The 16,264-nt window shown below is 42.1% G+C and overlaps 2 protein-coding genes across 2 annotated transcripts in view; both read right to left on the bottom strand.

Moving 5' to 3' along the window:
• Positions 1-4,073, bottom strand: part of pik3cb (phosphatidylinositol-4,5-bisphosphate 3-kinase, catalytic subunit beta) — a 55,048-nt gene extending 50,975 nt beyond the window's left edge. Inside the window, exon 1 of the mRNA XM_070970682.1 lies at positions 3,773-4,073. The gene's annotated coding sequence lies outside the window, so the exon portion shown is untranslated. The remainder of the gene's footprint in view (positions 1-3,772) is intronic.
• A 9,254-nt stretch (positions 4,074-13,327) lies between these two features.
• On the bottom strand, positions 13,328-15,268 carry foxl2a (forkhead box L2a). The gene has a single exon (XM_070971183.1). It carries the CDS (start codon positions 15,080-15,082, stop codon positions 14,162-14,164), a length of 921 nt encoding a protein of 306 aa, XP_070827284.1. The 5' UTR covers positions 15,083-15,268; the 3' UTR covers positions 13,328-14,161.
• Positions 15,269-16,264: the final 996 nt, after the last annotated feature.

Below are 16,264 nucleotides of genomic sequence, written 5' to 3'. Positions count from 1 at the left end.
AATGAGGGGTGATTACTTAAAAAGCGTAACAGCAGGAAGTGTGAATGAGTGTGAGAGAGTGAGGGGAGAAAGAGATAGAGGGACAGAGAGGGAGGAAAAGAAGATAAGGAGGATAGCACAAATAATAAGTGACAACAGATGCAATGTGCACACGCACACACGTGCACACATGCACGTTTCACTCCAAAGACACTGACAATAGAATATACTATTCAGGTTGCAAAAGTGTACCTCTTACAAAAAAATGTAGGCGTTTCATGAGTGTGTTGTTCAAACAAATGACAGTAGACTGGAACACACAGCATTTTCTTCAGTCTCCACACAGTTCAATAATGCTGCCTTTCACAGCTTCATTTAGCAGTATTTGAACACAGCAGGCAAACAGTGACACAGACACGCAGAGGTACAGATTCTTCTCCTTCTCTTATCCTGTGCTTGGATTTGAAAGTTGAAAGTCGGCATTTTCAGCTCATTGGTATTGTTTGATTTGAGATCTAACATGGAGGACTACTCCCAAAACAAAGAAAAACAAATCGCTGTCTAAATACTTGCAAACTGCACTGCATGCTTAGTTTTACCTTGCTACAATATGCCACTGCACCCTGATGTTCTGAGGTGTTTCACTGTCAGACTTGCAGAGTCTTTGAGCACAGTGAAACATGCTACACCTATAAAATGCATTATTGTTCTGATTACTGACAGCAAACACACTGCTGCATGTAAGGTGCTGCAGGTCAGGCTGAATTAGGAACAGGCTCTAAGCCTTACCTTGTAATTTCACTGTGCTGTTGGTCACTGAGACCAGAAACATGCTTTTTCTCCACTTGCAGCGCACCTTTCTCTTTCTCTTTCTTAATTCAGGCCCAAACACTGTGTATGATTCAGGGAGCTCAATCTTAAACCACAATAGAAATCAGAAAGCTCCCACTGAAAATGCCCTCGTTTTACAGTGCTGTTCAACTTGATGAGGCCAGTGACACAGGATATCACCACAGTTGCAAAACTTTTTTTGTGACACACTTATTTAGAATTCTACATTCATTTGTGCCCAGTTTCTCGTGTGAGGCCTGCTTTGGGACTAAATCTGGCTTGGAGTAAATAGCCGCATTGTTGGCAGATGTCTATGGAGTGACGTCAGTTAGCCTTATCAGTGTTCTCTAACTTTACCTCAGAGGGGGCCTGACAGCAGACCCCACCCAAGAAAGGGCAGCCAGGACCATTGCCTGATCAAAATAACGTACTCAAACGCATCAACTGAGAAACAATGTGTCAGAGAGTGGTAGTGCTGTGCCAACATGAAACTAAATGAACAGCACATATTGGCTAACTGTCTTGGGAAATTCTTCTCCTCTTTTGTAACGTGCTGTGTGGCTGTAAGATTCGCTCTCTGCTCTGCAAAGCATCGATCCAAGTTTCAGTAATCAACTGTGTGGGATGGCACAGGTGGAAATGTGTGCGAATGCTGTAAAGATGCCTTTACATGCCTGCATCACTGTGGGACATATGAGACCTCTGAAAATTAAATTAACTACTGAATGGTGAATTTTTAAAGTTATGTGTGTCTGTGTGTGTGATTTAAGGTTAGAAATGATCGAGTGTGAAATGTCAGATTGGGGTTCACATGACATGAAGTACTCTGAATCCAGCCACAGTCGCTGTCCTGTTGGGCCAGCAGAACACATGGGCCTCAGGCTCAGTTTGAGGTGGGAGCAATGTATGTCATGATAGCCTATATATCATAATATTGTGATAAAGCTCATTTTCTGGACCAAATAACCAGAGGAAAGTCTGTTTTTGGCAAATTGGAATTGTTGCTGTAAAAACAATATAAATCCAACACTGCTTGAAGCAGTATAGCACATTGATTTGAAACATTGCCTGCAAAGTCTTAATACAGCCAAAGATGTCAAATGGAGATAAGCCTCTCTACTGATTGGAAAATCTCACACATCATACAACACCGCAATGCTCAACCCTCAGGCTAGGTGTTGAACTCGTACTGTAAGTACACATGAGGGCATCCACATGTCAGCAAAGCTGCATTTGTTACATCTTCCTTGTGCTGCCTGAAATCATCACCACTGACCTACAGCCTACCGCCACTGACGCAGACTGAGCTCAAACTAAACTGATTCACAAACCATTTCACAACCATTTGTGTTGGTGTATGCTGAATGAAGAGCAGAGGGGACCTTTTAGGAATACTGAGCCTGAGGATGTGTAATGTGCATGCGGTCACATGCCAAACAAAAAAGACAAACACAAGTGTCACAATTCCCTCATATACAGGAATGAAACATGGAACACAGTTGGCACTGATACTTTTGGTTTACTGAGAAAGGCTACACGACATGCTGAAACCCGAATCCAAGCGGTGGCACTTCTAAAAAAGTGGCCTAACTGTCAAGTCCCCCATTGTTTGTCAAATACTTAAAACAAGCTCCTCACGTCTATCAGGTGAGTATTATTTTCCATTTCAAGCTTGCCTATGACACCTCAAGCTGATATGGCTGGTTGGGACAGACCCTATGCCCAAACTCAGTAAAACACTGGATTTATGAAGGTTTTTATGAATCAGCTTGAGTTCCACTCCATCAGGAAGGTCCTAAAACCTAACCTAGCAGCTAAACTCAGATAGATTTTTAGCCTTTGCTGCCTTCTGTCTCAGAATGAAATAAAAAACTCAAACATTAATATGTACACGGCAGAAAAGCTGACTATATGAATTACTCTCCAAAGTTTCACATCCTCTTTAAATAAAAGACACACAGTTGTCATCAGTGACGCAGTGTTATGTGTTGCAATGATCCCTTAGACTACCTTTGGTTTTATGGATGGGTGCTTCATGAGAACGGGACCAGGGATCAGGGGTCACTAAAGAAGACCAAGAGAATCTCTATCTGAATGAGAAAAATAATAGTTAAAAAGGTTTATCTCACTGCAACTAAAATAAATGATCACAAAAAGAGAAGGCAGACTGTTTAATTGTAGGTCTGACAGGGGAAAACTTATTAGGAGGACACATAAAGAGAAATTAGACTCACTTTACTGTTACTCCATAAAAACTACAGACTGGGCTGGAGTGACGGTGCTGGCTAAAACAGCTAAAGGTGCCTCTGTTGTTGCTGCCGTTGTTGTCAAAATGGAAAAATTAAACACACACTCAATCAAAAACAACACAGTTAGAGTACAACCAGGCTCGCCTGGGCTGAGGTGTAATCACTCCGGAATGCTACAATCTGTTCTCGTGTCGAGGGACACAGAACAAACTCAGTTAGCAAAGTCATTAGTTTGTTTCTGTCTCGGTTAGCGGCTGAAGTTAACGACCCTCCAAACTCATTTTGATTTCTTAACAAATCCACTGGATCTCCTGATGTACTCGGCACATACTTGTAGCCGGCAATTATAACTGATCTTCATGACTTTGCAACATAAAAGCTGTGGTCGCTACCGCCGCCCAGCATAATCCATTTTAGTGATCGTTGTTTTATGGCAATAACCGATGAAACAGTTACACCAGATTCATTTTATCCACATGACGGCTGACAAACTAGTCTGCTGGTTAGATGTTGAATTGAAACGTGTTTTAGATTCGCAGAAGTTCTGCAGTTGTGTCTCCGTGGGAGCGTTATGGGTTTTTTCGTGGACAGCCTAAGCAATGCGACATTCAAGTGACAGATTGATAAACGGAGTTTGGCGTGAGGTCCTCGCTCGGCCAGTGAAAAGTACGGGGCTAGAATCCATTACAAGAAAAGAACAAGTGAGGACTTACCTTTAGTCTCTCTGGTGTGAGGTCGTTGAGGAGCGTAGCGGATGAACAAACAGCCGAGAGTCAATGTTGCTGCTGTGTCTTCCCGACAGAGTAGTTTCACATGCACACAGTGTGTGTCACGCACGACCCACGGCCTGGCTGTGTCTCTCGCAGGACGCGTATCTCGCAGGTGGACAGGAGCGCGTTCTCGCTTCCTGTTGTTTCGTAAGGTGAACCACCGCCGCTGCCTTTTCCTCCGCCAGCTCTGCCTCCGCTCCCTCCGTCACCGCCGTCAAGTCTGAGAGAGTAACAGAAAAACAGCACCTCCGCTCAACATGTTCAAAATAAAAACCCTCACTGATCACCGACAGCAGTGCCTCAAGAGAAAACTCACCCTGAAGGTGAATTCACACTGTTTTATTCCAAAGAGTTTGCGTGAACATACACTACTGCATGGAAATCAGAACAGAAAGACTTTTTTGGTTGGGTTAATCAGTGATTCTGGAGGTAGACTGGGTGCTTTAGTTTAAAAGACTCTTTAAATCATCATGGTAAGATACGATCACACAAAGTTGTAGCGGGTGGTAGTACCTGACAGACAAATACACAGAGTACAATGAACAGAGGCTTATCTCATCTTCAAATAGCCATATAGAGAGTACAACACAGTGCACAAATCAACATAGTATAGCAGTGTTAGACCTTTCGTGTCTGCTTCTTCTTCAAGAACTAGTTGTTGGCTGACTGTGTTTCCAGCAGACAGTGACAGTGTGTTGCTCTCCACTGCTCATGTACACAACACTGTGCTTTCAGCATACAGATCCAAATACACAGACTCCAGCCCCTGTATTAGAAAAAATACTGGTTGCAAGCTGGGGGCCAGTATTAATGATCCTCGGGACCAGGTGTAACCTGGTCTGAACAGGCAAGCACGTGAACTGTTGCGTCCTTGAGAGGCCTATGTGATCCAGGTCCAGCACCACCCCGACCCTGAACTTTAAATCAGAGTTTAATCTGAGTGTTTACAGATGTGAATCAATTTGTTTCCAGATGACATCAACGGCAAATGCTGATACACATTCATGGAAAAACACAATAAGATAACACCGTTTGCATTTATGACTGTAAAAAAACAAAACAAAATAAACAAAAACAAACAGAAAACACTTGATCGAAATCACGCCTGCTATTCCAAAACCAGCATATTAGGCTTTTATTGTGAAGGCCTATTTTCCTTTCTTCTGGTTTTATTCTGTATATCTAAAACTGATTGTTGCAGTTCTCCGGATGAAGCATGGAGGGCAGCCGGCTTTCTTCCAACAACCGCATACACCCGGCACAAAACTTCTGAACAGTGATTTCACCCGGAAACAATATTTTTCAACTTTCCCTTTACGAAAGTCCGGAGTGGATGTATCAGACAGGCACAACGCTCACATGGCAGTCTGCTTGTAGACACGAGCCGATGACATATGCCTCTTTGGCCGCTGTTAGTTTTTTATTTAGCTCTTAAACACCAACTTAAACCACGAAACATCATTATTAAGGAATGGCCCAGTTTGTAATCTTCATGAAATACATACGACCATGGAAGAGCGTATAGTGTGGCAGTGAAAGATGAGCTTTGCTGCCCTCTGCTGATCAAATTGATTATTGTTCATCTTAAAACAATGAGACCGCACTTTATTAAACAGGTCTTGAATCTAAGAATGGTGCGGTTGGTTGTCATTGGAAATGTCAGAGTTTGACAAATGCTTATTAACCATTTGTACACGGCAACCCATCAGTCAATTGATATCATATATACTTAATTGTTGGTCATGGTGGGAAAATGTGCCATAAATAACATCAACAATGTCCGTTTTATTTCCTGTAAACTGTGACAGTGAGCCTATATATTATAGGCTACCAGAACCCTGAGACTGAAGCAGCTACATGGAATTCAGCCATCAGTCCTTTTTTTTATTTCTACTTCTGCTTTTAACAGTGACATGTTACAATGTCTTCTGATTAAAATGGCCTGGTTTCTTTCAGCGTGGCAAAGACATTGGGCTTCTCTGTAAGTCTTTCATCATTAGAGGTTTAATCCTCAATGAAAACTAGTTCTGATCTTGCCTACATAAGTGCGTAAGTAAATAAGCCAGTGGGATTTTGGCTTGATTAGGATGTCACTGTGTGGGGTATTATCAAACTTGAGGTAATATCTACAAGTTATGTGCCAGCGTCTGATTGTATGGTTGCTGGAAATACAGAGATTCTAAAGCCACTCGCTTACCCCTTAACACAAGATGTAAAGTGGGTTCTGCTCCTTCTTGGTAGAAATGAATGATCCAGGTGACTTAAGGCATTTATTTTGACATATATAGCTGTTTTGTTCTTTTAGAAATGCTCAGTATGTCCCAGCACAATGTCCATGATCCATGAAAAAATGGTCACAGAAGATGGTTTCTAGTTTAAATTGTTGTAGACTGTATTTTATGCTCTTTTAACTGTATTTCTGGTTGTTAGGATAACAAGCAACAGACAGTGGTGAGTCATTACAAAACGACGGCTTTCCTCATACCACAAGGGGGCAGCAATAACCCACACAGCGGACTTTTTACCAACTGTGAGTCAGTTCCAAGGGAGAGCTTAAGATGAGAGTGAGCACATTTGGGTGAGTTCTGTTAAAAATTATCTTCCAAATGTGACTGCTTTCAATGAAGGTTGAATGATGGTATTCAGTGTCATAACTGCACGTGGATACTTGCCTTGGCTACAGCTGCACTTGAGAAGTTCTTCGGGATCACCGGGTCTCACCAAGGTCATACTATTAACTATTTTGTCAAAGTTATGTACATTTAAATAATCTCCTCAGCCCACAGGTATAGGTGGTGCACCTCACCACAGATAAAGAAACTGCGTTGTGTGCTTGACCTACTGGTGGGCACGGGTTAAAGGCTCTCCCTCAGAGTTCCCCTCATAACGCTCTCATTGTCTGAAATTTGTTAAACATAAGCTGGGCTCAAAGGGAGCAGCCTATGTAGTGTAGTCCTGGGTCCAGCATGCTTCCATTACTGCTCCTTTTATTTGATTAAATGTACCCTAACTCATTCCAAACCCACACTGTGCATAATCTCATCATAGATGATAAGCGTGTAATAAAAAGCATATTTAACTTGAAAGGGTACCTTATGTGAATGCGTATAATTATGGATATCAAAATATCATCATTTGTTTAATTGTGAGGCCTTGCCAAGAGGTATGTAATTGCTTGAAAGAAATATGGCTGAAATTGGGATCTGACCTGGGACTGGGTTTGGTGTACATAGAGGCGGGGCAAGTGTCAGGCTTGAGGCCAGCTTCCTGTTTTGCATGCATACTTTATAGCCAATAGAGAGACTTACTTCACAAACCTTGGCATTTATATGACAATAAAATAACAATATGATAATGGTGTACACATTTGATGCAAAACCAGTTCAATAACAGCAAAGAGGCTGTGTCTTCACTTAATTTAACTGAAGAATGTGTCATTCAATTTGTGTTTTACCCCTCATGCAATTTGTATCCTAATAAGGCTGCACTGTTATGAAATTTAAGGAAATCCAGATAGTATAAGTAAGAGGGCACGTTGGAATTGTTTTGGTTGTGAAATAAGCTCAGTGTTTGGCAGTCATATCTGAATTAGGTCATATTTCTATTACTAATAGTGGGCTGATGTCTAATAGGCTTGCAGTGATTATATGTCCCACACCATCCCCAGAGGTCAGCCAGAGTCTGACCAAGAAGTTGCACTGGTTTATTATACAGTACCAGAAGAACAGGTGCTGGCCCTTAATGATCCCTGTGGGAATTTGATTTCATCTTTGATTAATTGGAATGTTAACAGGAGAAGAGTTATCCTAATAGCTTCTTGTTGGCAAGCCTGCGGAAGTTTTTAGGGGGGCGAAAGGAAAGGGGTTTAAAAATAGACTCCATCAGTGCACGATGGGAAAAGACGTGCCATTTAAATCCCGACAAAGCAATTTGCAGCTCATAATCAAGAGAACGGAAACATTTTATCGCATTTCCCTTTACAGTATAAGCTGACCAGTTCCGCCACATCCACAGCAAAAATGAACATCAGCCTAATGTTGGTGACTGCTGGCTGGTGCGTTTTTCTGTTCAAACAGGTCTGCTGGCACATTGCTTTGAGGTGATATTATCAAAACACGTTTGTTTGGTGAAGTGAGTTTCTGCATGAAGTTTATTTTCTTGATGAAAATTTATCACAATTGAGATTAACTGTTATATGTAATTCGGAAACTCTCCAAAGTGGATAAACCTTTATGTAGTCTAATGTAAACCCTCACTTGGACAAACTGATGGCGTGTGACATTTGAGTGGCCCGGTGGTGGCTGGAGGGTATGTGGAGGTCAGCGATGATTTTTCTCTGTGAACAGACGACAGCCCACCTTTTCCTTGAATAGATGACACTGTTGTGTATTTATAGACACTGTATTTCGAGACATTTGATGAACCTCTGTTGACCAGAGGTCCTGCTAACAAACGCACGGGTCCCTATATTTATCAACTGTGGCGGTATAACCGCGCACTCTATTGTAATTATTTTGGCTTATTAAAGCACTACTACATGTAATCTATTGTTTCGCTGGGCTGTCATTAAGATAGAAATCAGCAGTCACTGAAAACAGCACGTAGATCACCGTGACAAGTTGATTACATTGGAGATTCACCAGAGGACGCGTTTTAAAAATAAACAGCTCTATATTGAGTAACGTCATAGAAATAGCACAGATACGCAGCGGACAGAACGAAACTTCTAGTATTTCTGCTCCAACAAGAGAGAAAGAAAAAACACTCATGCTGATTGGAACAATTGCCGGATTTTCTGCGAATCAAATCTTTGCATATTTTCCTGTTTGGAACAGATGTATACCAAACAGTGGTGACCCCCACTCTGCTTTTCAATGGGTTTGGGGTGATGTGCGCCGCTTCTAAGTGGAAACTGTTGCTCTTCACTCTCAAACATTCGCGAGAATGCCAGGAATTCAATTGTGTGCAGGCATTGGGAAACCTGCAACCTGCGTGTGACTTGACCGGCCGGGTCGCATCGCCAGTGCCCCGTCGAGCATGCAAGCTGTCATACCCGGAACGAGTCCAGGTACGCTCCTCTGTGTGTGTGTGTGTGTGTGTGTGTGTGTGTGTGTGTGTGTGTGTGTGTGTGTGTGTGTGTGTGTGTGTGTGTGTGTGTAAAACGAAGATGAAACGAGGGTCAAATGTGTTGCTTCTACAATGAGTTGACCTCATTCGTCTTGTTGATTATAATCTGTCATCTCTGAGAGCACAACAAAGGATACAATCACGGTTATTCAGTGCGCGCTCGGCGGAAAAGACGCATAAAAGCAAAACGCACATTGCGCTAAACCTTTTTCACCTCCTGCACAAATAATGGAGGATTAACAGAAACATCACCTCTAGAGCTTACTCAGCTCTCACAGGGCCTTCACCCCCTGCCTAACAGTTGGTATACATTATTGCATATTTGGAAGCGTGATAAGTTTTTGTTGTTTTATTGTTGAACGACCTCTAATTCTACACTTAGGTTAATGATAATCATTATAATAATTTCCACATATAGTCAAGTTTTAGTTAGAGCTATAGCTCACAATAATACCATAATAAACTCGCGCCAGCTGAGTCATGCAGGTGTGCAAACAACTTAAGGGTATCTAATGGAACAATCAAACGGCCTAGCGAAAGTGAAATAAACTGTTTTATACCTAAGCTAATTTCATAATACTAATGAGTTAATTAATTTTCGAAGTATTAATGGTTCTAAAACCCCAGTGTATAGAACATATTTCATAAACGAAACAAGAGGCGCATAGGTGCAGCGGTTGATCTGCTGGCTTTATAATCAGTGTAAAAGAAGACTTTATTTTAAAGCAGGCCTGTGTTGGAGCCATGAAGCTCGGCTGGCCTTATCTCTCTCAGCCCCTGAGACATCCTGTATGCAGGCCCATTGTTCCCGACCGCCCGGCTGAACTGTCAACCTTTATGCGCAAATGCACACCTGCCGCGCCCGGGTCCACACATATTCCGTTTACGGCCTTTCCAGAGGAGATGTAGTGCTCAAAATCTGATAAAAAAAGAAAAAAGAAAAAAAAAAGAAAGGTATATGTGTGTGTAGTGTGTATTTATGTCTTGTGCATGCGCGTGTTGCAGAGGTAAAATACTGTATGAGGATCATGTTATTATAGTTAACAAATGGGCGACTCACACTTTCCCCCGACAAACACAGGACTAAAAGTAAAATTAAACAAATAAACCGCAAAATCTACCACCTAGAACTATGTCTCATAATAGATTATATACATATACATGCTATGTAGGCATAACCGCTATGTGATACCAGGTTGGCATATACCAGTAATAAAACGCATGTAAGCTATTCCTGAGACGATAAACAATGTGTTTTTTTTCTTTGTCCATTAAAAAAAAAAAAAGACATGCATTGAAAATTAAATGATGTATCATGTGTTAAGATCCCCAACTTTAAATCAAGAGGAACTTTCAGATCATTTAATCCATCTCTGTATAATTTATGTAAAGGTTAGTTACACCCGCCGAAACATCATTTCTAGTAAAACACTTGTATTTATTATTTTTGGAAGAGTGTTTAGAATACACTTGCCTTTCAAACGCGCCCTTATCTCCTTATTGTTTACAAAACATTAATGTGAGGAAGCGGAGAACGTACACAGCTACATTTCAGGCTCGCCTCTGCGCGCAGGAGGAGGATGGCGTGTCAGTGTGACTCCGACTGCGACCACGACTCTTGAATAGTCCCGAAGCTGACGGCTTTCATTTCATGTTTTATTTAATGCAGTGACAGACCTATCAAGCAAACGACGCGAGGAGCTTGTTTGTGCTCACTGTTCCGGGCGGCTGGCTGAGAAGAAGACGCTCAGTCTCCTGCAGCCTGCAGACCGCTCCACTCTCTGGCTCATAAAATTCCCGTTTTAGCAGTGTGATTATACCTTCTTGCCATACTCACACTGCGTGATGCACTGGTGTGTCTGAATGTTACCTCATTCAGTTCCTGTAATAATCTTAAAATACGCCAAACTGTCAGCAAAGGATCATGAGCTTGTGGCATATCTGATATATAGATACACAGATATATGGACTTCCGCAAAAATACATAACACGTGGAAAAAAAGAAAGGCAGGGTTCAATTGAGGGGGGAGTGAGTCATAGAAATGTGCATTAGCCTTTTCCAAAAAAAGAAAAAAAGAAAAAAAAAAAATTTTTTGTACTGAACTATTTTAATGATTTTTGTTTGCCTACGTGAACAAAATGGTCAGTGGATTAAACACAAAATATGGCAAAACGTAAAACATCTATATTATCAATAAAGTGTTCATTGGCAGTTTTCATTACTGTGTGGAGGTTTCCGTCTACATGTTTCCTAATGATTAAGTCCTACCTTATAACTATTATTATTTCCGCTGTTAATTTTAAAATTCCTCTCCTTTGTGCTCGTTGCTTTTTCTTTCCCCATTCACTTGGATTTAGGTCGAGGCGTTTAAACATAAAACTAATCTGCTGGGTCATATATAGGCAAGTATTACAAATCAAGAAACCTCAAATCAAACTGTTTTTCGTGTCCAAACAACCCTTCACTAATGCGAATACCGCTAATAAATTAACCTACAGTCATACTCATGATAACAGCAGCTATTACAAGAGTTAATGGGTCACCTCTATTGCTGCACGTGTGCCGTGATTTGTTAAATCGTTGGGCCATTGATATACTGGGTGTGTAGTAAGTGTTTTCCTTCACTTCAGTTTTTCTGGGGGAGGTTTGGATGGTGAGCCTGTGTTTGACGGTTGCTGTGGACAGCTGAGGGTCGACACACAGGGTCGATCAAGGTGTGGATACACCTCCAGGCGCTCTGGAGGCATGTCGGGAGACTCTGGACTGTGCTGGGCTTCAGCGTTAACTTCTCCGCCAAACACGTCTGATATTTCAAGGGTGATCCCACAATCTAATTTACATTGTGCTATTCGATGTTAAAACGCAATATTCTGTAATCGGTCATCTTTAAAAATCATATTTCCGTGCGCATGATAGCAGTGATGTGCTGTCAAAACAGCTAACTTATTTCAGTGATACACGCCTTCAAGTAAAAGTCAAAACCAGATGGCACTAATATATCGATGCGTAGTGATAATATGACGGTGATTATAGGAGGGACGGGCTGAGATCAGTCGGTGTATGAAGGCGTTTTCTCGTCAACATGTCTCTTTTATCAAGAAGCCGGCGGGGCCTCAGGGCGGCGGGATGGTCCTGCGGGGCTCATGGGAACATGTCTACGTAATTCAACAGTCTCTCACTGAAACACAGCAAGAAGGAGGAGCTGTCTGCCTGAATTTTATAACCTGCTACCTTCATCCTCCGCTGAAGACTCCGGCGGCTTATGTCAACATTTTAGCAAATGACTCTTGATGTATGATGTCACGACCTTAGAAAGAGTCAATGTGTGCGCTGTAACAAGACGTAGCGCTGCCGATTTTTCCATGTCACTTCCTGTCTTTGTTGACCTTATTTCCTACATAGTTCTGTATTATTTAGTCGACGAGTTAGCTGCATTAACATTGCTGTCTTTGTTTTTGGCAGTCCTCATATAACAAATAACATCCACAACTACGAGAAGGAAACACACCACTAGTGCAATATAACGCTGGCCAATTCATCGTCACATCAAAGCCTCTTAATATTAATATTAATATTAATATGGTTGTTGTTATGATTATTACTACTACGACTATCACTGCTTTTATTATCGTTATTGTTGCTGCTGCTATTGATTTGCTGTTGTTATTTAGATTGGGTCAATAAAGGTAGGTCATGCGATCACACATCCAACGCAAAGGACATATCAAACTGCGCGTGGAAAACTTTGCACTTCATCTGATCTGTGTGTTTTTGGTTCTTTAGCGGCCTTGGAATGGAGTCGCCAAAAAATACAGAAAATATACCCGATCGTCTCCACCCATCGCCATTTTACTACTGACAAGGGATCATTTGTTAATTATACTAAAATTCAAATCAAGTATTAGGGGAGCAACCTGAAGACATTTACACACAGTATGTTAAATAGCCTAAACGGATATTATTATTATTATTATTATTATTATTATTATTATTATCAGTAGTAATAGTAGTAGTAGTGCTGAGTTCAGATGAGAAGTTCTTCATTTTCTTCCAGTCTAATATAATAAATAATGTGCCACTCACTAAATTTCAGAGACGTTGTAGTTTACCTGAATATCACACATTTTACGCGGTAAACGGTGGAACAGGCGCAGAGCCAAGCCTCGTAAGCGTGCACAATGGTTTACTTAAGATCATTATGTCCCTGGCATTTAACAACCTGTCAAAGCTACGTTAATAATATAATACATTTATGCTGCTTTACCTTCACAGAGTTGTTTATTGTTAATCGCCGTTTTTCTAGTGCCAACAGTGGTTATCAAAGCCTAAAAAACAAAAAAGATTACTTCATGACCACTGTATTACTTTAAGAAATACAAGTTTATTAAGAAATTCACAAACCTAGAAAAGAGGGAAAAGTGCTAATTAAAATGAAACATGGCCCCAACATGAATGAGACAATATAACTAATCACGTTTATAAAAAAAAAATAATAATAATAATCAGAAAGACGAACAAAACCTGGCACTAGCTGGTGTCATGTTAGAAATTATATCATACATACATATGGGATCAAGAAATATGAAAAACCCTGAATTGTCGTTTTGGCAGTCTGCTGGATCTCTACACACACTTCCATTTTTTAACCCAACAAAGTTCACAACCATGATACGAGGTGAGGTTTCACCATGCGGGCCTTGCTTAGTGCAAGTCACTATGAAGGCCAGATTGACCTCTGATTCAATTACATTTTAAAGCTCTAACTTATGTTTCATGTTTCATTCGGCAATAGTTTGGATTAGCCGTGCGTAAAGTTGAGAGAAATCATTACGCATACCAATAACACACAGCTGAAACGATGTCAGGGATGTCTATTCCCGTAAAGTTTTTCAAAGGCACAATTTTGACTACAACACCAAGTTATGGCCATCAGTCCATGTGTAATACAGGCGCACGACATTACTCCCATGAGGTTGTGCTACCTGATGTGTCCTGATGACTTCTTTACCTCCCGATTCCATTTTGCAAAACGTTCTCCACATCAACTCACGCATATCTCCACATCTGCATTTGTGGATGTCAGCTGGACCCAAACAGCCCGTCAGAATGGTCTCTTCAAAAAATACTCTTGGTTCTGTTTTGAAATCACAGGAATTAACTCTCACTCTTGGAGTCCTCATTTTACACAGAGCATTTGGTAAACTTTAAATATCAATCCTCGTGTGTAACGCCGAGTGTTTGGTCTCGTGTTCCCAGTAAGAGCAGTGCATCATCGAGAGCTCCGCGGGCTGTCGAGAGCAAGCGAACTGAAGGCCCGCTCCGTTGCTGGAGGAGACCGGAGGCGGTGCCGCGGTGGCCGGGCTCAGCTGCTGGGCATGGTGGGGATGCGCAGGATGGTGATGGTGACTCATGCCGTTGTAAGAGTTCACCATGCTGGGGAGCGCCATGCTCTGCACTCGGGAGTATGGGTTATAAGATGAGGGGGCTGACAGTCCCTTCACGTTCACTGGACTCACGTTGCCGCTGGCCATCTGACAGGACGTGTAGGACATCGGAGTGGGCGGCTGGCCTAATGACCAAGAGTTGTTCATGAAGCTAGACTGCAGGTACTTGGGTGGAGACAGGTAGCCATAGCCGTCTCCTCCGAACAAGGACTTCCCCGGCTGAAAGTGCGTTGGTGGGGGTCTGAACGGCCGCTTCATCCTGCGGCGTCTCCTGTAGTTTCCCTTCTCAAACATGTCCTCGCAGGCTGGGTCGAGTGTCCAGTAATTCCCTTTTCTCTCCCCGCCGCCCTCCCGCGGAACTTTAATGAAGCATTCGTTGAGGCTCAGGTTGTGTCTGATACTGTTCTGCCAACCTTTTTTATTTTTCTCATAGAAGGGAAACTTGCTGATTATATACTGGTAAATACCGGACAGAGTGAGGCGCTTCTCTGAGCTCTCCCGAATGGCCATGGCAATGAGAGCGACATAAGAGTACGGTGGTTTCTGGGACGGATCCGGCTTCTCCGGGACTTTGTCTTGGACCGGCTCCTCTTTGGGTCGCTCTTTCTCTTTGGTCGTGTTGGTGTCGTGGATCATTAAGGCCATTGCGTCATCCTCCGGGTTTTGGTAAGTGGCCATCATTGCGCACACCAAAACAAAACAAGTTCAGTCCAAACTGCGAAAGCAAACCTTTCAATGGCGCTTGTAAGCTCGAGCAGGATGGTGTCTTGCAAAGCCTCACGATGCACCTCGAACTGAAAGCTGTCTTCCAAACTGCGCACAGATTTTGCTGCTCTGTAGGTGACATGCACCAGTCCTTCCTCTCTCTTCAACACGGATTTTTCTAAACTGGTTTTTGATGGAGGCGCAACCCCAGTTGTGGTTTCTGAGTGAGTAAGCCCAGCCCTTTCCTCTTTTTTTTTTTTCAGGCGCACTGACAGGCTGCTTTTGCGCCAACGCTCTGCATGGACCGACGTAGTGCTTCGTGATTAGTGTGTATTTGAGTTCCACCTCCTGTGCTTACAGTGAATGAAAAAAATGATCAACTCATCATCACATGTTGAAATTCGTTTTTATCACACCCGGGTCAAAATAGCACACTAAAAACATTAAACATCTATTTGCATTAAAAAAACAACAAAAATCACAGGGAGACGAATGTAAAGGCTATTTCAATAGATTTAGCAATTTGTTTAAGCACGTGTCATATCCCATTAAAAAAAATCTGTTGCATAAAAGGCTATTAATTAATTTATTTTTTTTCGCTTTGCTTTTTCGGTTCGAAAACAAGCGAGCACATCAGTAAAGAAAAAAGAAATGAAAGGTCTGATTGATTGCAAATCATTGGAACGGACTCATTTTACGACTGTAAAATGATTTCGTAGTTTGCATATGTTTGCAGAGTCAATCCTCTCAAAAACACTGGTCCCAAACGACTTTAGTCAAACTATAGTCAAATATGTTTGACTAAATTCTGTCAAATGGAGACTCTCACATCTCACACCAAAGCCATGCAACATTAGCAAACGGCTGCGTGTCCACAGCTCCGAGAAAATCTGGATAGATAGTGCGGCTTAATTAGCTCACATACAGAGAGGGAAGTGCACGAAGAGGTATACATTTCTCTGGCCACCCATGAGGGTCCCCTCGGCTTTCTCTGGGAGTGTATTTCCGTGCTCTGGGAGTCTGTGCAGGTGGAACAGCATTGGCATGTGTGTCATCACCCTGCACCCAGTCTGCAGCCTGGCCGCAGCAGCTGAGCCGCGGTGAGAGCCAACCATCTCTCAACGTGCAATTACCGCAGACTCACAGATTCAAGCGTTA

The sequence above is a fragment of the Chaetodon trifascialis genome, chromosome 9 (genome assembly GCF_039877785.1).
Source record: "Chaetodon trifascialis isolate fChaTrf1 chromosome 9, fChaTrf1.hap1, whole genome shotgun sequence".
Taxonomy (NCBI): Eukaryota; Metazoa; Chordata; class Actinopteri; order Chaetodontiformes; family Chaetodontidae; genus Chaetodon; species Chaetodon trifascialis.
The sequence above is the reverse complement of the archived record's forward strand: the minus strand, read 5'-3'. Positions and strand labels throughout refer to the sequence as shown.